This window comes from Geotrypetes seraphini, chromosome 9, assembly GCF_902459505.1.
Source record: "Geotrypetes seraphini chromosome 9, aGeoSer1.1, whole genome shotgun sequence".
In the NCBI taxonomy this organism is placed as follows: domain Eukaryota; kingdom Metazoa; phylum Chordata; class Amphibia; order Gymnophiona; family Dermophiidae; genus Geotrypetes; species Geotrypetes seraphini.
Window position 1 is genome coordinate 83,134,702 of NC_047092.1, and position 24,341 is coordinate 83,159,042.

At 45.0% G+C, this 24,341-nt stretch overlaps 1 protein-coding gene across 1 annotated transcript in view; it reads left to right on the plus strand.

The window, feature by feature from the left end:
- The window catches only part of DGKI (diacylglycerol kinase iota), a 1,086,779-nt gene that overhangs the window by 105,273 nt on the left and 957,165 nt on the right, over window positions 1–24,341 (plus strand). The window contains exon 3 of the mRNA XM_033957757.1: window positions 12,089–12,184. Coding sequence (XP_033813648.1) covers window positions 12,089–12,184 — 96 coding nt within the window. The remainder of the gene's footprint in view (window positions 1–12,088; window positions 12,185–24,341) is intronic.

Below are 24,341 nucleotides of genomic sequence, written 5' to 3' on the forward strand. Positions count from 1 at the left end.
GCGGCAGGGAGGGACAGGAAGCGATCGCCTGTCCCGTTGTCCCTGTGCACAGCTTCGGGATGCTGTCCCTGAAAACGGGACATTTTGGCGTCCCAAAGCTATGTGTGGGGACAACGGGACAGGGGATCCAAAAACAGGACGGTCCCATTCAAAACGGGACGCATGGTTACCTTAAGTATAACCCCCTAATACAGAATGTTTAGGATGTAATTCTATAACTGTTCTGTCCTCATTTTATGTGTGCATTTGCTCAGTTTATTGTATAAGAACAAGTTTAAGTATTTATGTTAAGATGTATAAATAAAAGGTGCTCTGTGAACTTAAATCCCTAGAGAGCTAGGCTGCATCCACAGAGCTTAAGCCCCACCCTTCTTCTGTCTGAGAAAGAACAGTTGCCATATTTGTAGACCACATGGCTGCATGAGATCCTGAGTCTAACATTGTTCTCCCACCACACCAGGTTTCACCTTTATTTCTAACAATCTAACACAGCTTAGTTTTATATCTTAGGGCTAGATTCACTAAGCAAACCGATCGTGTACCGATCGGTTAGTGAGCCCTTTGCAACCAAATTTCTCTCCAACCCCATTCACTAAAGGAAGTAGCGATCCGAGCCCGATCCTTCCATGTAAATTAGCAAAACCCCATGCAAAATAGCCAAGCGATTGATTCACTAATAATTGCTTGGCTATTTTGCTGCAGTTTTTTGACAGGCCTGCCAGTCTTTTATTCATTTTTTTTCCATGCCACAGATATTTTGTGTGTGGTCGGCTGGCCGGGCCCGGCCCACACACCAAAAAACAAACTGCAGGAGGGATTCCAACTCTCTCCTGCCAATACCCCCCGGACACCCCCTACTCACTCCAGGCCCCCTTTTCACCCTCCCTCCCCATACTTTTAACAGAGCAGGAGGGATGCTCAACCCCTCCTGCTCCAATGCCTCCCGCGATGACTCTGAGGCCTTAGGCTCCGCCCCGGCACATCATGCGATGCATGGGGCAGGGCCTAAGGCACTGGTTGGCTCAGGCTCCTACCTTGGGAGGGGCCAGGGGCACCTGAGTCAATCAGGGACTTCCTTAGGGCTGAGCCTTAGGAAGTCCCTGATTGGCTATTGTGTAAAACACACAAAATATCTGCCCGATTTAAAAAAAATTTTAAAAAGCCGGCAGAAGCCCTGACAGCAGTGACAGAAGGCTGTTTCTCCTGACACTACTGTCAGGGCTTTAGCGATTTGTGTAGTTGGATGGGAGCGTGTCAACGATCGTCTCCATTTGAATGCAGGCCTTTAGTGAATTTGTCGGCCTGCATGCAAATGGAAATGGATCGCACACGGATCAGAGGGTTAGTGAATCTATCCCTAAGTCTGGAGAACAGTGTTATTTCCACAAGGTGTGGACACATTCCCAGCTCCTTTTTTGAATAGGAGGGGCTGGTAGAGTGAGAAGATTCTGTGAAAGTTGAACTGCCTTGAAGTAATCAGTTGTATTTGTTTATTCTTTACTTCATGTTATTAAAGAAAATTCTTCAAGAACTACAGAGTGTGGCTGATAACACTAAGATTACAGAAGTAAGAGTTAACTGAATAGGGGCTTCATACAATTGCCAATATAACTCAGAGTGATTTTAATAGTGTTTGGCAATTCAGAGGAGTCCTGTTTTCAATACAAAGCCTGGGGAGATTTCAGTAAGGAAATCTATAAAGACTGCTCAAGGAAGCTGTAAACTGTCCAGTAAAGCTATAGTCAGCACAATACCTGTTTGCCTATATACAGATGCTCAACAGTGCCTCACTCCCTGTTGCAAAATTTAGTCCGGCCAGCTGGCTGCGCCCAGCCCACCCACCCACCAACCAAAAAACAAACTGCAGGAGGGATGCCAGCTCCCTCCTTCCAGGCCCCCTTTCCACCCCCTTCCCTATACCTTTAATGGAGCAGGAGGGGTGCTCAACCCTTCCTGCTCCAATGCCTCCCGTGACGACTCTAAGGTCTTAGGCTCCGCTCCGTGCATCTTGTGATGCACAGGGTGGAGCCTAAAGCTCTGATTGGCTCATGCCCCACCTTGGGAGGGGCCTGGGGCACCTGAGCCAATCAGGGACTTCCTTAGTGCTGCATTGCACAAAGCTGTGGGCAGCAGCTCCTCGCGCGCATCCCGTACCTCATCTGGAATCCTTCCCTATGACATTGCAACATCAGAGAGAAGGCTTCCGGTTCAAGTGCTGGACACGTTAGGAGCCTTTTCCCATGGCTTTATGCACTGCAGCACTCAGGGAGCCGGTCTGAAGATGCCGCGTTGATCGCACCATGGACGGACAGCTCGATGTTCGTGCTGGCCCTGTGGACCGGCAGAAAATTTCTGCGGACCGACACCGGTCCATGGACCGGCGGTTGAAGAACACTGATCTAGATGATAACACTAGTAAGGATGTACAGTGGTACCTCGGTTTACGAGTGCACCGACCGGTTTGTGAGTGTTTTGCAAGATGAGCAAAACATTTGCAAAATCAGCGCCTTGGAAATCAAGTGTGCCTTGATTTGCAAGCCGCGCCCCCCGCGATCCGGCCCCCATCCCCACGATTCAGCACCTCTCCCGCCGCGATTCGGCACCCCCCCCCCCACTGCTTCTTATTGTCATCTGGGCCTTGGCACCGGCATGGCCTGTGCGTTGGTGCCGGTGCCCGAAGATCGGCCTCCTCTTCTTGCTGGGCCTTGAGCATCTGCGCATGCTCAAGGCCTGCGAGTTCACGCTCTCTCGGAGAGAATGTGAACTTGCAGGCTTTGAGCATGCGCAGATGCTTAAGGCCCAGCAAGAAAAGGAGGCCGATCTTCGGGCACCGGCACCAATGCACAGGACATGCCGGTGCCGAGGCCCAGATGACAGTAAGAAGCGGCGAGGGGGGGGGGGGAGAGGAGGATGCCGGATTGCAAGGGGGGCCTTCGGGGGGAACATATCAAAGCAAGTTTCCATTATTTCCTATGGGGAAACTCGCTTTGATATACGAGTATTTTGGTTTACGAGCATGCTTCTGGAACGAATTATGCTCGTAAACCAAGGTACCACTGTAATTGAATTCAGCAGTTTTCTTACTTCTCTGGGCTTTCCCTCTCTTAAGGCCTCTCCAACCCATGAAAAGGGGCACTCTCTTGATATCATCAGCTTTCTTGATATCATCAGCTTTCTCGACCTTACTGATTATAAAACTTTAGTTTAAGATGTTCGTTGGGAACAAGTCCCTTGGTCTGACCACTTTTTAGGCGCTTTCTGTCTTCCTGTTTTTATGTCTCAACTTGGGGTTCAATCCTGTGCCTCTAAACCTATTACCTTACTCAAGAAAATTGCAAGTGAACAGTTCTGGACCCAATTTCTTGAGCAGTTCACTCTCTGCCCTAAGCCTGACGCCTCAGAAGTCAACTGGCATAAATGGGTAACCCTCTACGAATCTACTTACTGCTCTTTTTCCCCCTATCTATTAAGACTGACTCCTATTCTCGCAAGGCCCCCTGGTACCTTTCTTACCACAGAGAACTGAAGCAGAAATACCGAGTCATGGAGCGGAAATGGAAAAAAAAATCCAAATCGCCTGCGGATAGACAGTCTTGGAGAGACAATATCAGGTTCTATAATACAGTACTAAAAAAAGCTAGAAAAATTTTTTATGGTGACAAAATTACCAGATCCAATAATCAAAGTAGGATTCTATTTAACATCTGACGCTCCTTAACTTCTAATAATGATTCATCCATACATCCTTTCTCCCCAGTAGCAGATGATCTAGCAAAAGTTTTAAATGACAAGGTTGCTACTGTAAAACTCTTTTCCATCATTGGTTTCTTACGTCTCTCTGGTGCCCAGTGACACCACTTCTACCCCAGTAGACAGATCCTGGACTACCTTAGAGTATGTATCTGAGGCTCAGGTTTCAAAACTGTGTCACACATTAAGATCTTGTAAATGCGTCTTAGATCCATTTCCCTCATACCTATATGAGAAAATTCCCACTCAGGCTATCTCATCGCTCACCAGACTTATAAATTCTGCCTTACTGTCAGGCCCATTTTCTGAAGAGATGGGCCACATTGCTCTGTCTCCACTACTGAAAAAAGTTGACCTAGACCCTTGATCACCGTCTAGCTACCAACCCATAGCAAACATTCCCCTCCTGACCATAATATTAGTCTATCATATCTGCTCAACTTTCATCATATTTAGAGAGATTTTCCATTCTGTTACCTTGCCAGTATGGTTTCATACCTAACCTCAGTACCGAATCTCTATTGGTCTCACTAATCTCAAAGGTTCAGCAACTACACTCTTGTAATAAGTTTGCTATTCTATTACATAAGAATTGCCACTGCTGGGCCAGACCAGTGGTCCATCATGCCCAGCAGTTCGCTCACATGGCGGCCCTCTGGTCAAAGACCAGCACCCTAACTGAAACTAGCCATACCTGCGTACAATTTAATCTATCTGCAGCCTTTAACATTGTTCACTACGACATTCTGATTTACCAACTTTCTGAGATAAGTACTGATTCTACTGTCTTAGACTGGTTCTCAAAATTCTTACATTCTTGCTCCTACACTGTTAATATGAATGGCACCAGATCATCACCCTGGAAGCCGTTATGCAGAATCCCGCAGGGATTACCTCTGTCCCCTATTCTTTTCAATGTCCTCCTTGAAGGTTTTCCATCTCTCCCCCTTTGAAACACTGTATACATATGCAGATGACATCTTCGTCCTTCTAGAGATAGATTCAAATCTTACTAACCTAAATAAGTCCAAAACAAAACTACTTTGGTTTGGTCCAAAGTTAGATCAGCTACCTCTATTCCAGCGGTCTCAAACACGCGGGCCGCATGTGGCTCTCCAGGTTTTATTTGTGGCCCGCGGTCTGGACGCGATCAACAGCATTTCTCTTCCCCTTTCTCTTCCTTTTGGAGCAGCAGCGTGTCTGGCCGGCTCGTTCTGTTCAAAGCCGCGGGTTGGCGGCTCCTCATGCTATCCACTCCTGCATTGGAAGCCTCTCTGACGTCACAACATCAGAGAGGCTTCAGATGCAGGCACGGATCTCGCAAGGAGCCGCCACCTGCAGCTTTGAACGGAACGAGCCGGCCAGACACGCTGCTGCTCCACAAGGAAGAGAACGGAAGGGAAGGGGAAAGAGAAATGCTTTTGCTACATAGGAAAGGGGGACCCTAAGGAAATGCTGCTGCTGTACAGGGAAAGGGGAAGAGAAATGCCTCTCCTGCACAGGAAAGGAGGAAGGAAATTGCTGCTTCTGTTGCTGCTGCACCCAATTGGGGAAAGAGAGGGAAGGAAGGAGAAGGGATAGGAGAGGAACAAGAGAAGAAGCCAAGTTCATGGGAGGGAGGGAAGGAAAGGAGATATCAGACCATGGAGGGGGAGGGGGAGATGCCAGGGCATGGGGGAAGGGAAGGAGACAGATGCCAGACTAGGGGAAAGGAAGAAAGGAGGGAGGGAGAGAAAGAAAGGAAAGAGATGCCAGACCATGGAAATAGGACGGAAGAAGAGAGAGATAGGAAGGGAAGGTAAGACATGGAAATGTAGATTTTGAAAAGAAAGCAGAAAAATTGAACATTAAGTTAATGCCAAAGATGGATGCAACTCCGTTAAAAAGGCATACAGGGACTCAATATAAATACCAGTCAGAAAAGGAATTATATTGATGAATGAGAGACTGACTGTAATAGTATTAAATACCAGTGGGGAGAGAGCAAATGACTCCTAAAAACGCTCAGAAAAGTGAAACTCTGAAAGGGAGGTGGATACCTCCCCTTGAGGCAAGAGTTTACCGTCCAATCATTGCATTTGCTTTGTAGAACATCACTTTCTGACCACTGGTAAAAAAATAGTATTGTTTAAATAAACTCTGTTAGATTGACTAAAAAGTTCAAAACAATTATGCACAACTCTTGCTTGGAACGATGATACCATTCACTTATCTGTACCAACTTTAAAGTTTGTAGTTGTAAGGGCTCTTGGGGGTCTCAACGCGGCCCCGTTTCGAAAATTCTGCTTCAGGAGACCCAATGCTACAATGCTACACACTGTTAAACGTATCTGTCCAAGAGGTGATCGTTTGGATTTTTGAAGTTTTACAAACGATCACCTCTTGGACAGATACGTTTAACAGTGTGTAGCATTGTAGCATTGGGTCTCCTGAAGCAGAATTTTCAAAACGGGGCCGCGTTGAGACCCCCAAGAGCCCTTACAACTACAAACTTTAAAGTTGGTACAGATAAGTGAATGGTATCATCGTTCCAAGCAAGAGTTGTGCATAATTGTTTTGAACTTTTTAGTCAATCTAACAGAGTTTATTTAAACAATACTATTTTTTTACCAGTGGTCAGAAAGTGATGTTCTACAAAGCAAATGCAATGAATGGACGGTAAACTCTTGCCTCAAGGGGAGGTATCCACCTCCCTTTCAGAGTTTCACTTTTCTGAGCATTTTTAGGAGTCATTTGCTCTCTCCCCACTGGTATTTAATACTATTACAGTCAGTCTCTCATTCATCAAAGATGGATGCAAGGCAGAAAGTGAAGACGGAGAGAAAAACAGTCAAAGGACAAGAAGGCCCTGGAAACATAGTTGAAAGCACAGAAAAATAAAGTCACCAGACAACAAAGGTAGGGAAAATAATTTTATTTTCAATATAGTGATTGAAATGTGCCAGTTTTGAGAAAGAAAAGATATTAAACTTTAAATGTGAGGGCTGCAGAAAAAAATAGAGTACTTGCAGAGTACAGTACAGGGATTGGACAGATTCCTGAGGGAAAAGGGGATCGTGGGGTACTGAGGGAGGTGCTGGGGTGTTGCATAAGTATAGACAGCTCACCAGGTCGTGCAGGTGCAAGGCCGGAGGGTTAGGACATTGATGGGAAGATAGGACTTCGATGAGAAACCTAGGGGGCAAGGGGGCCCCTTCTGGTGATTAAGGCAGGTCATGACCTGTTGGGCCGCCGCGGGGGCGGACTGCTGGGCGGGATGGACCTCTGGTCTGACCCGGCAGAGGCACTGCTTATGTTCTTATGTTGCAGGGCCGCAGAAAAAATAGTTAATGTCTTATTAAAGAAATGACAATTATGCATGAGGTAAAACTCTTTATAGTTTATATATATTGCCTTTTAACTGTTAAAGGAAAGTTTTATAAACTATAAAGAGTTTTACCCAAGCAAAATTGTCATTTCTTTAATAAGACATTAACTATTTTTTCTGTGGCCCTCCAAGTACCTACAAATCCAAAATGTGGCCCCACAAAGGGTTTGAGACCACTGCTCTATTCATTCTACTACCTTCTGGACCTTCACTGCAGATTGAAGTCTCAAGTAAAGTTTTGGGCATCATTATAGACTCAACACTTTCATTTACTGATCATCTTAACTCTCTAGTTAAAAAAAAAAAAAAATTTTTAGCTTCCATATGTTGAGGAAAGCGAGATCCTATTTCCACCAATAACATTTTGCTGTCCTTGTTCAATCAATCATTCTTTTTCTTCTTTTCTTTTTTTTGTTCAATAATTTTTTATTGATTTTGATGAAATACAAATGAGAAAACCAACATTCTTTTGAGGCTGCACTACTGCAACTCGGTCTATTTAAGTCTGACCAAGAAAAGTCTTCAAAGACTTCAGCAGACCCAGAATACTGCAGCTAGGCTGATCTTTGCAAAGAGCAAATTTGCCCATGTTTCGCCGCTCTTGCTACAACTCCACTGCTCCAGTTTTACTTTAATTGTGCCTGCCTAACTTTCAAAATCCTGCATGGCATTCTTCCCCCATTAATTCCTCTATCTTGGAATGCTTTGAGACCTGACATCACCAGATCTATCCAAAAGCTCAAATTATCTTTCCTCTCACTAAAAGGCGTTACCTACATTGGAAAACTAGGGAAATCTCTTCACTTCAAAAAAACTACAGATCTTTGGAATAATTTCCCTGCCCAGCTGTGCAACCTGGGCTCTTTCCAACTATTCCGACAACTATTCCTGACAACTTGGCTATTTTCAAAAATGTAAATATCTGCTTCCCCTTACCACCAACTCCCACTGTACTTCCCTTTTAATTCTTGTAAACCATGTTGAGCTTTATATTTGTAGAGAAGATGCGGTATATAAGCTTAAGGTTTAGTTTGGTTTAGAATAGTTGGACTGTTTCTGAAAACCTTTGTCACTGTTTTAAGAAAGTGCCCTTTCATCATCTGGAAAAGTAAAGTTGTGTTAGAGCTTCCATAGTTGGTCTGAGTTCTTTGGAGGAGTGAGGAGATTGTCTGGTGCATGTTTGCTACAGGTCCCAGCTTGGAAGTTGGTCCCAAAATGAATATTTTTGTGTGCCCCATCTGCCGGCATCCAGGAAGGGTTTAAGCAGTCGCCTTGACCCCAGGGTTATAGTTGCATCCTCTCTTCACTGGGAGACAGGTCTTCTGTACATGTAAAAAATTTAAAATAATTGAATCTTCCAATATCACTGTAAGTAACAACCTTGGAAAATTTTAGAAGAGACCAGGAAACTATTGCAGCATTCATTGCTCAATTTTTACCAAAACATCTGGTTTCAATTCCTCTGTCAACCTTGATCAACCAGGAAATATTGTTCCATCCAAATATCTAATCTGTGGTCTTCACAGCCAGAATGTTTGGAAGTTGTGATAAGATCCATTGGTCTGTCAGAAGGGTATTTAAAGACTTTCTGGATTCAAGACAGGAGTCCACAGAAAAGTCATGCTTATTTAAATGGAGAAAGTTTACTTTCTGGTTTAAAGGCAAGATTCCTTTTCTTGCCTGAGACAAAATAGCTTAAATATTTTTGGTCTGGCTTTAAAACCAGCCGCACCAGGATTCATTAGGTTTGGTTTATCAGTGTGCTTTAAAAAAATGTAGTGCTCACAAAATTGATTTTAATACACATGAAATTATGTATACTGTGCAATCTTATTTATTTGTGCAAGGTGCAATTAACATACATAGTAATACACTGTTCCCTCTTTTTACTAAGTCGTGGTAGCGGTTTCTACCACGACCCAGAGTGCTAAATGCTCCGACCCTGCTCTGATGCTCATAGAATTCCTATGAGCGTTGGAGCATTTAGCGCCCTGGGCCATGGTACAAACATGGTTTAGTAAAAGCAGGCTTATGACAATTAAAAAAAAAAAAATCGATCTTTGCTTGTCAAATTCCACTATATGTATTTTTTAAACATTATAACAAATATGTGAAATGAAACAAGGAAAAGATCTGAAAATGTGAAAATATTCTGAAAAAATCCTAAAACAAACATTTATTTGCTTGTGCATTTCCTAGGTATCACCTCAGATAAACTGGCATCTATATCAGCATATGTATAGAAAGATGGTACAGTGGTGCCTCGCATAACGGCCGCCTCGCACAGCGAACGCTGCGCACAACGAACTTCTTGTCTTGATCCGTACAACGGACTTCGTTTCACACAACGAAGTCGCCCGAGCTGCATCGCTTAACTGGCGCTACATATTTTAAACCTCCCCCCGCCGCCACCACATATGTTTAAACCTCCCCCCGCCACCACCGCATATGTTTAAACCTCCCCCCGCCGCCACCGCATATGTTTAAACCTCCCCCCGCCGCCACCGCATATGTTTAAACCTCCCCCCGCCGCCACATATTTTTTTAAAAAAGCCACCACTGCTGCAACTTTAATCTTACCCGCTCACTCGAACTGGTGGTCTAGCAAATTTCCCAGCCAGAAGCGCAGACAGAGATCAAGAGCAAGCCTTCTGTGCTACTGCCTGGGCCTGCGCTGATCTCTGAATGGCTGCAGTCAGCTCTCGCGGGACTCACAAGAACTAACTGCAGCCAGCTCTCGCGGGACTCACAAGAACTAACTGCAGCCATTCGGAGATCGGCATGGGCCCACACAGGTGTGCAGAGGAATTGCTCCTGATCTCTGCGCTTCTGGCCTGTACGCCACTGGCTGGGAAAGATGGGAGGAATTAAAAAAGGTACTGGGGAGTATGTGGGGGGTGATTATAATACACAGCAAGGATCAACAAAACCCCTGTCTCCCCTCCCCTTCACATATATCCCCTCTATATCATGCTAACAGCTCTAACAAGGTAAATTTATCTTTTTTTATGTCATCTTAGCATATTTTATGCTACAGAACAAATTATTTTTTTTTACATGTATTGTTATGGGAAAATGCGTTTCACATAACGAACTTTTCGCATAACAAACTTGCTCCTGGAACGAATTAAGTTCGTTGTGTGAGGCACCACTGTTTATATAGAAAAATAGAAATAAAACAAAAGGAATAAAGTTGATATGTTTTATTGGACCAACTTAGTGCACTGTTTGATTAGCTTTCTGATCTGAAGAAGGATTACCTTCAAAAGCTAATCAAACAATGCACTAAGACCCCCTTTTATCAAGCTGTGGTAGAGCGTTTTAGCGCTGGCCTGGTAAATACTCCGACACTCATAGGAATTGAATGAGCACTGGAGCATTGACCTTGTCAGCCAGTGCTAAAACGCTCTACCACAGCTTGATAAAAGGGGGCCTAAGTTAGTCCAATAAATAAAGGTATCACCTTTATTTTTTTTGTTTTGTTTTATTCTATTTATCATATTAAAAAGTGGACTAACATGGCTACCACACCATTTCATTCAGCATATAGGGCTAGATTCACTAAGCAAACTGATCGTGTACCAATCGGTTTGCAACCCCTTAGCGAGCCAATCATGGCCTTAGGCTCCACCCCATGCATCACATGATGCAACAGGGAAGAGCCTAAGGCCTCAGAGTCGTTGTGGGAGGCATTGGAGCAGGAGGGGTTGAGCACCCCTCCTGCTCTGTTAAAGGTATGGGAAGGGGGACCTGGATTGGGGAGGGGGATGTCCGGGGGTGGGTGGAGGGTGGCAGGAGGGAGTTGGCATCCCTCCAGTTTGTTTTTTGGTGGGTGGGCCAGGCCCGGCCTGGCTCGGCCCGCCGGACTAGATTTTGCAACAGGGAGGGAGGTGAGCCCAGCCAGGCCAGGAGGGGGTTTAACATGGTAGGAGGGAGTTGGCATCCCTTCTGCCTTTTATAGGGCATTGGCGTGTAGGCCAGGGAGCCAGTGGTTTTAACTTGCTTTAACCTGCGGGTTAAAACCACGGGCTCTCAGTGCAGGAAGGGCAGGAGAGATTCGTGGCGAGAGCAGGGTGCAAGGAGAGATTTGATGCGAGAGCGGGAGAGGCGGGGCAGGCAGATTTGGGGCACAGCTTCGGGGCAGCAGAGTGCAGGTTATGGGGCAAATTTTTTGTGGGGTTTGGGGCACTTGTTGGGAGGGGGGATTAATTTTTTTTTTAATTGAGCTGATATTTTGCGTGTGTACAACATGCAAAATATCTGCCCGATTTAAAAAAAAAAAAAAATGTAAAAAGCCAGCAGAAGCCCTGACAGGAGGCTGTTTCTCCTGTCACGGCTTTAGCAATCCATGCAGTTGGCTGGGGGCATGCCAACGATCGTCTCCATTTGCATGCAGTCCTTTAGTGAATTCGTTAGCCTGTATGCAAACGGAAATGGATCGCACACGGATCGGAGGGTTAGTGAATCTAGCCCTTAGAAATAAACTTTCTGTAAAGGCTTTAATTGAGAGGTTTAAGTAAGCTGATCAGTATAATTCTTATCTAACTGATAAAAGACCCCTTTAACCTTCTATCTGCATGCAAGCTCAAGTAACTCAAGTGGCTCAATGATCTGATTTTGCTATAATTTCAATACTTTCTGGGAACCATCTGAAAAGATGCTGCAGTAAAGAGGAAACACCCTAGCTAGATATATGGGGATCTTTATAGTTTAAATTAGAAAAAGAATGACAAAACAAAATCTAATACAGTACATTTGGAATCTTTGAATTGTAGCTCTGTATGGAAAGAAAAATTAGGGATATCCCGTATTGTTTTGTTCTATTGACAATTCAGCTATTGATGAGTTATTGGAGATGACTAGGCCATCAAAGAGGATCTGTATATGAATACCTCAATGTATGTGTATCAATAATGGTAGAAGTCAATTAAAAGAGCTCAAGGTTTTGACAAAGTATTTGTTACTCCTCAGGAAAATGCAGTGAATGGAGAACATCTGTGGCTTGAGACTAACATCTCAGGGGACCTATGCTATCTTGGTGAGGAAAGCTGCCAAGTAAAGTTTGCAGTGAGTGTTTCACTTTATTTATGTGATAAAATTAATATAAATTCAAAAACCTTTTCCCAACATTTTTCCTCATAGAAGTCCCAAAAGTACAACCTACAAGAAGTAAAACGATCCCTGTGTTAAATCTCTCCAGTCATTAGTGATGTAAAGGTTAAAATTATAGGGTTGATATTCAGCATGGTTTAAGCAGGTAGGAAACCACACTCAATGAGCCTTCATTGGATACTCAGTGGCACTTAACAGCACAGTGCTGCAGAATATCCCATGTGACTGCTGTGGCATTGTTCACCAGATTATATGGGGCTAACATTTGGCAACCCAAATATGTGCACAGATTGAAAATTAGTGTACAAATTAATTAAATAAGCCATATTTCTACCCCAAAATTGATGTTAACAATCATTTATTGAAATAAATTGGCATTAATTAGACTTTGCACATGCATCTTCCTATGTGCTAATCTATAACATCACATGTCTAAATTCCCTAGTAATCAGCTCAAAAGGGGCCAGGAGCATGGTAAAAATTTATACTCAGAGTTATACTCAGAGTTCCTGCACCTATAGGGTGCCAGCATTTGCATCAGATTTCATAAATACTGGTGCCAGAATTTGGACATGAGAATGGGCACTATTGTATAAAGAACACTCAACTTGGAGCACTCTTTATAGAATAGCACTCCACTTTTTTCAGCACCCAAGTTTGGATACCATTTACTAAATCTGGGCCTATATGGTTAGTGCTGGGGCAGTCTATGTGCAGTGTTAGGAAAGGTAGGGTTAAATGGCCATTATTCTCTATAGAAGAGGGCAAATAGCAGAGTGCCGCAGGGATCTGTACTAGTACCAGTGCTGTTTAACTTATTTACAAATGATGTTGAAATTGGAATGACGAGTGAGGTGATTAAATTTGCAGATGACACTAAACTGTTCAAAGTTGTTAAAACGCATGCAGATTGTGAAAAATTGCAGGCAGACCGTAGAAAATTGAAGACAGCATCAAAATGGCAGATGAAATTTAATGTGGACAAATGCAAAGTGATGCACATTGGGAAGAATAACTCAAATCAGTTACCAGATGCTAGGGTCCACTTTGGGAGTTAGAGCCTATGAAAAAGATCTGCGTATCATTGTAGACAATATGATGAAACCTTCCGCCCAATGTGTGGCGGTGGCCAAAGAAGCAAACAGGATGCTAGGAGTTATTTTTTAAAGGGATGGTTAACAAGACTAAGAATGTTATAATGCTTCTGTATAGCTCCCTGATTGATCTCACCTGGAGAACTATGTTCAATTCTGGTCAACTATCTCAAGAAAGATATAGTGGAATTAGAAAAGGTTCAAAGAAGAACGACCAAGATGATAAGGGGGATGGAATTCCTCACATATCAGGAAAGACTACAAAGATTAGGGCTCTTCAGCTTGGAAAAGAGACGGCTGAGGAGAAATATGATTGATGTATACAAAATCCTGAGTGTTGTAGAATGGATATAAGTGGATCGTTTTGTTTATTGTTGTTTTTTTTTTTTTTTTACTCCATCAAAAATTACAAAGACTAGGGACACTCAAAGTTAAAGGAAAATATTTTTAAATCAATAGGAGGAAATATTTTTTTTTCATTTTAAGCTCTGGAACACTTTGCCAGAGGTTGTGGTAAGAGCAGTTAACCTAGTTGGTTTTAAGAAGAGTTTGGACAATTCACTGAAGGAAATGTCCATAGTCTGTTATTGCTACTATTTGGGTTTTTGCCAGGTACTAGTGACCTAGATTGGCCACTGTAAAGATGGGCTACTGGACTAGATTGACCATTGGTCTGACCCAGAAAGGCTATTCTTATGTTCTTACAAGCGTAGATAACCTTGCAGACAGGGCCACACAAAAGGTAGTCCTTTCTTTGCCTGCTTAGCTGTATGGGTGCTGGTACTGAATATCAGCAAGCATTCATATAACTTTTGGGTCGGAAGCTGAACTGGATATTCAGTGTTCTCTCAGGGTTTCCGCAACTGGCATTGTGCTTGTTGCAGGTTTCCAGGTCTTGCTGTGTCTTTGTCAGGTAGAAACTGACGTTTCAGCCATCATGCTGTAGCTTTCTTCAGGGTATGCTCTGAAGTCTGCAGTATAACTTTGGAAATAGTGAGTTCACTGACCTGATTGGGAACAGGGCAGTCTACCAATTTGAATTTTTGGCGAGAAAGTCAGTTGGTCAGATATTTGATATTCAGTGTTGGTGCCAGACATGGCCTTCGTATTGAATAGTCAAAAGAAATACCATCTGGAGTGGCAACTCCAGGAAGGCCAGCAGTAAAAAAAAAAATATTAACTTCAAACAGAGAAACATAAAAACCATTAACAAACATCAGTATAGCAATCGGGATAAAATTTATTAGCACATCAACCCAATCTAGTCATTTTTTGGCATTCATCTGCATTGGGGTAATAATTCTTATTGGACTAAAGCACTTTTCTCTGCTAACTATATAGGACTTGCTGACTGAGAATCTTCAAATATCAAGTATTCTTCAAGGACAAGCAGGTATTCTAGTGCAAAAGCCATATGAGTCTTGAACCAGTGGGTTATTCACCTCTAGTTGCGAGTTCTGCTCCACAAAAAAAACCTTTAATTGGACCATATATGCCCTGCCAACTATTGACCCAATCTCCCTCCTTTCCTTCTTATCTAAACTACCTGAAAGGGCTGTTCACTGCCACTGCCTGGATTTTCATCATTCCTAGCTATCCTTGACCCACTCCAATCAGGTTTTCGCTCCTACCGAAACTGCTCTTGCTCTTGCGGAGACTCAGAAGAGACATGATAGACTTACAAGATCATGAAGGGCAGAGAGAAGGTGGAAAGGGACAGATTCTTCAGCCTATTGGGAACTACAAGAACAAGGGGGCACTCGGAGAAATTGAAAGGGGACAGGTTTAGAACCAATGCTAGGAAATTTTTCTTCACTGAGAGGGTGGTGGACACCTGGAATGCGTTTCCGGAGGATGTGATAGGACAGAGTACATTAAGAGGATTCATAGAGGGATTGGACAAGTTCCTGAAGGATACAGGGATTGAGGGATATAAATAGAGGTAGAGATAGGATTATGAAAGGGTATAGAAAAAACAATGGGGATTGAAAGGCTTTTAGATAAAGGATCACTTACAGGTCATGGACCTGGTGGGCCGCCACGTGAGTGGACTGCTGGGTGCGATGGACCCCTGGTCTATACCCAGCGGAGGCAATTTCTTATGTTCTTAAGTCTCCAATGACTTCTTCCTGGCTAGATCCAAAGTCCACTACTCTATCTTCATCCTTCTTGATCTAATCTCTGCTTTTGACACTGGGAACCACTGCCTTTTTGACACGCTGTCCTCACTTGGATTTCAGGGCCGCGTTTTCTCCTGATTCTCTTCCTATCTAATAATTAAAATAATAATAATTTTATTTCTTGTATACCACTATACCAGAAGTTCAAAGTGGTTCACAACAAAAAATACATACAGTCAATATCTAAAATACAGAATAAACAGTCGATATACAATACAATAAGAACAATCAATAGAATAATGCATCTGATAAAATCAATAAATTCTATAAACAGCATCCTGATTGTAGGCAGTGGTAGGCGTCCTACTGCTGTGTAACCATCCAATCGGGATGCATGTTAAAAAAAAAACCCCATCCCAAGGAAGACTACCTACATTGTAGGCGTCTTTGCGAGCCTAGGGAGGCACCTAGAGAAGAGAATGACATGGGGACAAATTTGTCCCCATCTCCGCAGGAACTCAATTTCCATGTCCCCATGAGTTTTGTTGCTGTCCCTGCCCCATTCATGTAAGCTCTGCCTTAACCACACAAGCCTTGAACACTTAAAGTGTTTGAGGCTTGTGCAGATGAGGACAGAGCTTGCAGGGAGGAGACAGGAAAATGAGTTCCCGAGGGGATGGGAAAAAATTTGTCCCCTTGTCATTATCTAGTGTAGGGCTGCCTATGCTCACCCAAGGGTAGGCGTGGGCGTGGTTTCACCTGGAAGCGGCCTTAGGCGAACTTAGGCAGCCCTAGGCATCTCCCTAGAGCCGTGATAGGCACCTGAAAAGTAGGCCAGCAAAATGTTGGTCTACATTTTAAATAGATGCAGTTGCTAAGCTGATCGCAGCAAGGGAATCTCCCTGCCGTGATCAATTTAGTGGCCGCGGCAGGAAACCCATTCATCCCCCCCAAAGACGACCAGCAAGAGGGATGCATACTCTCACCTGCTGGAACTCTCAAAGGCCCCCCACCCCCGAATGTCTGCAGCAGGAGGAGTGCCAAATTCCTCCTGTCACCACTACCCCAATACATCCCCCAGCGGGGGAATGACCAAACCCTCCTGCCGGAAACCGCCCCCACCCCCCTTGTGACATCCCCTGGCAGGAAGCATGCTCAGTCCCTCCTGCCGGAACCCCCCCTCTGAAGCATGCCCTCACCCTGACCCCCACCAAGCCCACCCGGACCCCACCAGTACCTATTTTCATTGGGGATACTTGGGGATTGGCCTAAGTGATCTTAGGTCATTCCCAGTGTATCCCAGAATGCACTGGGAGAGAGGCCTAAGATTCCAGTTGATCCAGGTGCCTAAGGCTCCTCCTATGGTGGCCAATGAAAATAGGTATTTGTGGGGTCTGGGTGGGCTTGGGGAGATGGGGGCATGCTTCGAGGGGGACTAGGCATTCCTCCTGCCGGTGATCTTCAAGGTGTGTGTGTGAGGTTCCGGCAGGAGGGACTGGGCATCCTTCTTGCTGGGGGATGTCTCGGGGAATTGGGGGGGGTTTCTGGCAGGAGGGTATGGGTATCCCTCCTGCTGGTGGATGTATTGGAGTTGTGACGGCAGGAGGAATTTGGCACTCCTCCTGCTGTGGACAGTTGAGGTTGGGGGGCTTCTGGGGTTCCAGCAGGAGGGAATGGGCATCTCTCCTGCTGGTCAACTTAACGAGGGGTTCGGGTTCCCTGCTGCAGCTGCTGAGCTGATTGTGGCAGGGAGATTCTCTTGACATGATCAACTCAGTTGCAACACCATTCTCTAACCGGTGCCTGCGACATAAGACGCCAGTTAGAGAATCGGGGTGGTTAGGCAGCGTTAGGTGTCCGTCCATCAGGAGAGAATCGATTCTATATATGACACCCATGGGCAATTCTCAAAAGCCGCTTAGGCAGCTTCTGAGATTGTACGTCTTATACAGAACCTAGGCCTTAGTGTATGCAGTGGTGGATCCTCCTCCACTGCTCTCCCACTATAGATCAGAGTATCCCAGTGCTCTGTCCTGGGACCTTTTCTCTTCTCCATCTATACTCATTCCCTTGGTGCTCTGATCTCCTCCTGTAGTTTTCAATATCTACTCTATGCTGATGACTCCCAGATCTACCTCTCAACATCTGAAATCACTAAAGGAATCCAAGCCTGAGTCTCAGCTTGCTTGTCTAACATTGATGTCTGGATGTCCTGCCATCACTTAAAACTAAACATGGCCAAGCCTGAATTACTTATCCTTCTGTCCAAACCCACATCTCCTCTTCCCCCACTAATTGTCTTAGGAGGATAATGTCAGCCTAGCTATCGCTACCATTCAGCATTTTCAGTTGGCATTACTCATGTCAGCGAAGGCCTATGGGAAATTATATCAATCTGACTCTGGCATGGGAATGCAGATAGACCCTGAGGGCAGGGAAACTGTTTTAAGTATCCCTGATATGTTTCAAGTAGCCCTGATTGAATCATGACTAGCTAAAAGGTGTTAATGTCTGATTAAGAGGGTGCTTAGGACAATGTTGCTATTACCTTCTCCCTTTTCTATATTATTGACTGCTTTTCCTACTACTATTTGTTATTCGTTTCTTTCATTGACATCCAGTTTGGACTACCAGAGTTACTGTTAATCTCATGACTCTTTGTTATATTTCCTTACTGAATAGACCTTGGGATGAGTCATGTTTTTCTCTTATTGCACTTTTTTTTTTCTTTTCCCTTCCCTTTCCCTATATTTTTCTTTCCTTGTCCTTTGATCTTAGGATGTATTTGTGATATATACTGACTATCTATTACTTATGTATTATGCGTCCCTGGATCTTGTTGTATGCCTTATTGCTTTATTGTAAAACCAATAAAATCTTTGAAAAAAAAGAGGGTGCTTAGGACAATGGGTCCAGGTGCACAGATCAAGAAGATAGGCTGCTTGAATGGGACAAAGAAGCCAGAGACTAATCCCATCACCATGCCTGCAAGTATCACACCCTCCTTTATCAATTAAATTAACCATTGTTTCAAACAGTTTACAAATTCTAAACAGAAAGATACTAGGACATACAATAATTTCTATATTCAGAATAAGATTCCAAGGTATAAAAGCCTCCTCTCTGCTCTATCAATCTATCTATCTATCTCTGGAGGAGAGGGGTCTTGGCTCTCCCTCTCTTTCTCTGTCTATCCTTCTCTTTATCTATGGAACACAAAGCTTAGACCATCCCCCTTTTCTCTCTCTCTCTCTGCCTTTCCCTGGAACTTCACACTTCCTTCTGGACTCTGTAAGGCAGGGAAACTGCTTTGCTCTCTACTTAATTGTAATGCTTAATTATTGTAATGCTTCAGAATATTGCTTTTCTGTAAGACTATTTCTATAATATATTCTTTATGCAATCACCTCTGGCTGTGCCTCTTTGATTCTACTTCCTGGTGAGTCTTCAGTGAGGGAACTGAACCTGGGACCGGGCGTTTGTCAGGGTGCCTCTCACTTAACCCCTACCACCTAATATTCTGGGGGCCACTAGCGAACCTGACATTTGTATTCGCCCACTGCAACCACGTATTTAATGTTTTCATTCACCCTATCATTATCTTAATTATTGTACAAATTTTGCTATGTATTATTATGATTTTCCTTTGCTGTAAAGTGAAACACATGTACATTTCTTTACAACGCATATCATACAAAGTTCTTTCTAGCTTTTAAGGCAGTTATACATGTATTTCCAGTATCTTCTCTGACACTTGCTAATTTGGCTAATTTGGTTCTAATTTGCTTTTAATTTGGCATGGCATATTGCATTACCATTACCAGGGTCAGACATAATATTTTCCCATATCCCATACTTAGATACTCTCTCAGGACATCTTGGTACCTTTATACCTGAACCTCCTGAAAAAGCTTCCTGCATCCCTTATGCACCGTTCATTCGCTCAACGACGGGTAAGATATAAGCATACTGGGGTCCCCCGCCCAGATGATGGCCTATACAACCTAAGACAGAGGTTTGAACTCATAATGGGAACTGTTTATCTTCATAGCTTGGAGATTCTGCAGGACAGGGGATGTGCGGCTATAATGTTGGAGGTAAAAGAAGCATCTGCTAATTGCAGACTGGCTGTTTAAAGAAGGGTACCACAAGCTTGCCCTCATTTCAAAGAATAAAAATAAAAAAAATATGGGAGATGTCAGCCTAGCTATCGCTACCATTCAGCATTTTCAGTTGGCATTACTCATGTCAGCGAAGGCCTATGGGAAATTATATCAATCTGACTCTGGCATGGGAATGCAGATAGACCCTGAGGGCAGGGAAACTGTTTTAAGTATCCCTGATATGTTTCAAGTAGCCCTGATTGAATCATGACTAGCTAAAAGGTGTTAATGTCTGATTAAGAGGGTGCTTAGGACAATGGGTCCAGGTGCACAGTTCAAGAAGATAGGCTGCTTGAATGGGACAAAGAAGCCAGAGACTAATCCCATCACCATGCCTGCAAGTATCACACCCTCCTTTATCAATTAAATTAACCATTGTTTCAAACAGTTTACAAATTCTAAACAGAAAGATACTGGGACATACAATAATTTCTAAATTCAGAATAAGATTCCAGGGTATAAAAGCCTCCTCTCTGCTCTATCAATCTATCTATCTATCTCTGGAGGAGAGGGGTCTTGGCTCTCCCTCTCTTTCTCTGTCTATCCTTCTCTTTATCTATGGAACACAAAGCATAGACCATCCCCCTTTTCTCTCTCTCTCTCTGCCTTTCCCTGGAACTTCACGCTTCCTTCTGGACTCTGTAAGGCAGGGAAACTGCTTTGCTCTCTACTTAATTGTAATGCTTAATTATTGTAATGCTTCAGAATATTGCTTTTCTGTAAGACTATTTCTATAATATATTCTTTATGCAATCACCTCTGGCTGTGCCTCTTTAATTCTACTTCCTGGTGAGTCTTCAGTGAGGGAACTAAACCTGGGACCGGGCGTTTTGTCAGGGTGCCTCTCACTTAACCCCTACCACCTAATATTGTGGGGGCCACTAGCGAACCTGACAGATAACACTCTCATGCTCCCTGTCTCGTCATCTTGCAACCTTGGTGTCATCTTTGACTGTTCTCTCTCCTCTGCACAAATCCAACGGACTTTTAAAACCTGTCACTTCTTTCTCTATAACATCACCAAAATCCAACCTTTCCTCTCTGAGCTCTAGTGCTGCCCGATTCAGGAAAAAAAAAATTGATTCGATTCGATTTAGCCTACTGTATTGATTTTTCGATTCAATTCGATTTTCCTGCCCAATTGGGTGTTTTTTTTCAAACATCCTGGTGGGTTTATTTTATAGCCTCTTCGCCCCCTTTGCCTTCTCTTAACCACACTGTAAACAAAATAAACAAACAAAAAAGACTTTTCCTCTCTCTGTTAAATCCTAGCTCACATTTGCGGTCTAACACCAGCTCTGGCAGGATACATGTTTCAAATCTGATATATTGTAATTACAAAATGGAAAATAAAATTAGTTTTTCTACCTTTTGTTGTCTGGTCATTATTCAAATCTTGTTGGTCCTAGGCTCTGGTTGTCTTCTGATAACTTGCTTGCCAGGGTCTTCTTCTTTCTTCTTTCTCTGTTCTAACCATCCATCTGCCATTTCTGTCCTCCCCTTCCGTTTCCCTTCCCTCCTCCGGAGGTTTGGCATCTTTCTTTTTTTTCTTCTCCATTCACAGATCCACCTTTTCTTAACTACCCTTTCATCCAGCATCTCTCCCTCCTTCCCCACCACCCCAGGGTCCACCATCTCTCCCTTTCTTTTCCTAACTACCCTCCTATCCAGTATCTCTATCCCCCCTCCACACCATCCTTTGTGTCCAACTTCTCTCCCTTTCTGTTCCTTCCTCCCTAAATCCCATTGTCCATCATCTCCCTCCCTCTCCTCTATTTTTAGACCCATTATTCTTCCCCCCCCAAAGTCTGGCATATGCACATCTCTGAATCCCTCTTCCCTCCCTCTGTGTACTTCTACACCAGGGCCCCCCTCCCCTGAAGGCCGGTACCCCCATCCCTGAAGGTCTGTCCCCCCCCTTGAAGACCTGCCTGTCCTCCCTGAAGGCCTATGCCACCATCCCTGGCCTGTTCCCCCCTCTTAAAGGCCTGTTCCCCTCTTGAAGGCCTGCACTCCCCCAAGGCCTGTCCCCCCTTTGAAGGCCTGTCCCCCCACCTTAAAGGCATGTTCCCCCTTTGAAGGCCTGTTCCCCCCCTTAAAGGCCTGTTCCCCCCTTAAAGGCCTGTTCCCCCCCTTAAAGGTCTGCACCCCACCAAGGCCTGTCCCACCCCCTGAAGGACTGCCCCCCCGAAGGACTGTCCCCCCTTTGAAGGCCTGTTTCCCCCTTAAAGGCCTGCACCCCCCAAGGCCTGTCCCACCCCCTGAAGGACTGGCCTCCCGAAGGACTGGCCCCCCTGAAAGACTGCGCACCATCCACCTGGGAAGGCCTCCTTGTTCCCCCTGGCCTCCCCGAACCGTTTACCTTACAGCTTCAGCCGAAGATTGCCGTTACAGCTCTTTGCTCTTTGCACTGATGTCAGAGAAGGGGCGGGACCGCAGCAGAGGAAACAGCTCAAAGCACTGCAGTGCAAAGAGCTGTAACCGCATCTTCGGCTGAAGCTATAAGGTAAACGGTTCGGGGAGGCCAGGGGGAACATGGAGGCCTTCCCGGGGGGGGGGGTGCGTAGTCTTTCGGGGGGGGGGGCAGTCCTTCGGGGAGGCCAGGAGGGAAGCCGGATGTAGCACTTCCCGACTGACTCTCCCTCCTCGCCCTCTAAAACAGGTGCGGCAGCGGCCAGCAAGAGCAGCACTGCTGCTCCTGCTTTAGGGGGCGAGGGGAGTGGGTCTGAATCGGAAAGCCAATTTTTTTAAAATTTAAATCAATTCAAATCGATTCACCCGAAGTGAATCGGTGAACCGATTCGAATCGTGAATCGGGCATCACTACTGAGCACACTACCAAAGCCCTTATCCACTCTCTCATCACCTGTCGCCTAGACTATTGCAACCTGCTTCTCACTGGCTTCCAATGTAACCATCTCTCTCCCGTTCAGAATGCTGCTGCATGACTTATATTGCACCAGTTGCTATGCTCACATCACTCCTCTTCTCAAGTCAATTCACTGGGTCATCATCAATATCCGCATACAGTTCAAACTCCTCTTGACCTACAAGTTGTCACCCACCAGGGCATGGACAGGCAAGTTACTGTATCCCTGAGGGTGGCCTCGACTATCCTGGCATGCTCCCCAAAAATGAGGAAGCCCCACAGGGTGGTCAGTGGTAAGCAAGTGTTCACTTCAGATCAGAATATTTCCCTCTTTACAAATTCACACCAGTCTAGTCTTTGCAGAAAAGAAGACTCTTGTCTTTATTTTAAACATAAGTAGGGAAAATAAGCACTCAGGTATCTGTCTAGAACAGTGTATCTCAAACTGTGTGCCAAAGCACACTAGTGTGCCTCCTGAGATTTTAGGTGTGCCGCGGTTCGCTGGGGAGGAAGAGAGGCGCCGGCGCCATCTGAATGCCTACAGGACGTGCCTCTCGTGCGCCAGCACCTATCCTCTCTGGCCCTCAAACTGGCATCTCAGGGCCCGCCTGGAGGGCCTTCACACACATGCAGACATCGACATGATGTCACGCATGCATGCATGTCAGAAGCCCAGCACTACAAGCTAGCCTTGTTCCAGGTAGAAAGCCAAGAAACACAGCCCTGAAGCTGAGGAGAGTTGATCAGTTCAGCAGCTCTACTCCTGACAAGGGGCAAGGACTCAGATTCTGGGGAGGTTTCCCAAGAGCAGGAGCCATGGTAGGATTCAGGACATTATGGGGATAAAAACACCTTTAAACTAGAGAGTTGAACGGGGACGACAGGAATCCCGCAGGGACACCCCTTTGGGTCGCAGGGATCCCGTGGGGACACCCCCTATGGTTGCGGGGATCCTGTGGGGACACCCCCTAGGGTCGCGGGGATCCTGTGGGATTAGATGGAAACTCGAGCTGCGAGGCTAGTCTTTTTTTCCTACCTGCCCTGCCGCAGCACACAGCCGACCGGAAATCTTCCCCGATGTCAGCACTGACGTCGGAGGAAGGGCTTAAGCAAAGCCCTACCTCCCTCAGACGTCAGTGCTGACATCGAGGAAGGCTTCCGTTCGACTGTGTGTGCTGGGGCAGTGCAGGCAGGAAATAGAAGACGAGCCTCGCGGTTCGAGCTCCAATTGACTAGTAATTTGCTTAAAGATGAGGGCTGGGAGGTGGAACACAAAAGGGGGGAGGGAGAGCATTTTTGGAACTTGGGAATAGAAAGCTGCAACCATATTTGAAAAAACATAGGGGAGGGCTTCCAAAATTCAAGGGTTATCTTACAAAGCTGTCCTCGGTGCGGCAGAGCTGTGGGACTCCCCTCTGGTTAAAGGTTCAGAGGATAAAATCATTTATCCCAGGACAAGCAGGCAGGTATTCTCACATATGGGTGACGTCATCGACGGAGCCCGGATGCGAACGCCTCGCAAGCAGACTTGCTTGAAGAAACTTGAAGTTTTGAGTTGCCCGCACCGCACATGTGTGAGTGCCTTCCCGCCCAGCGCAGGGCACTTCTCCTCAATTCTCAGTTTTCCGCAGAGCCGAGAAGTCCGTCTTTGACTCTCTGCGTTTAACTTCGTTCCTTTGTGCCTTCTCTCAACCGCGGTTTGTGGTTTTTTCCTCACGAATCGCTGTTTTTAGTTTATTAAAATTTTTTTCTTCTTCCGTTCGTTTTCCGGGACAGGCCACTCAGCCACAGCCCGAGGGCTTCGATTTTGCGGCAACTATTTTTCCTTCTATGTCCCAGCCTGCTACGGGCTTCAAGAAGTGTAGC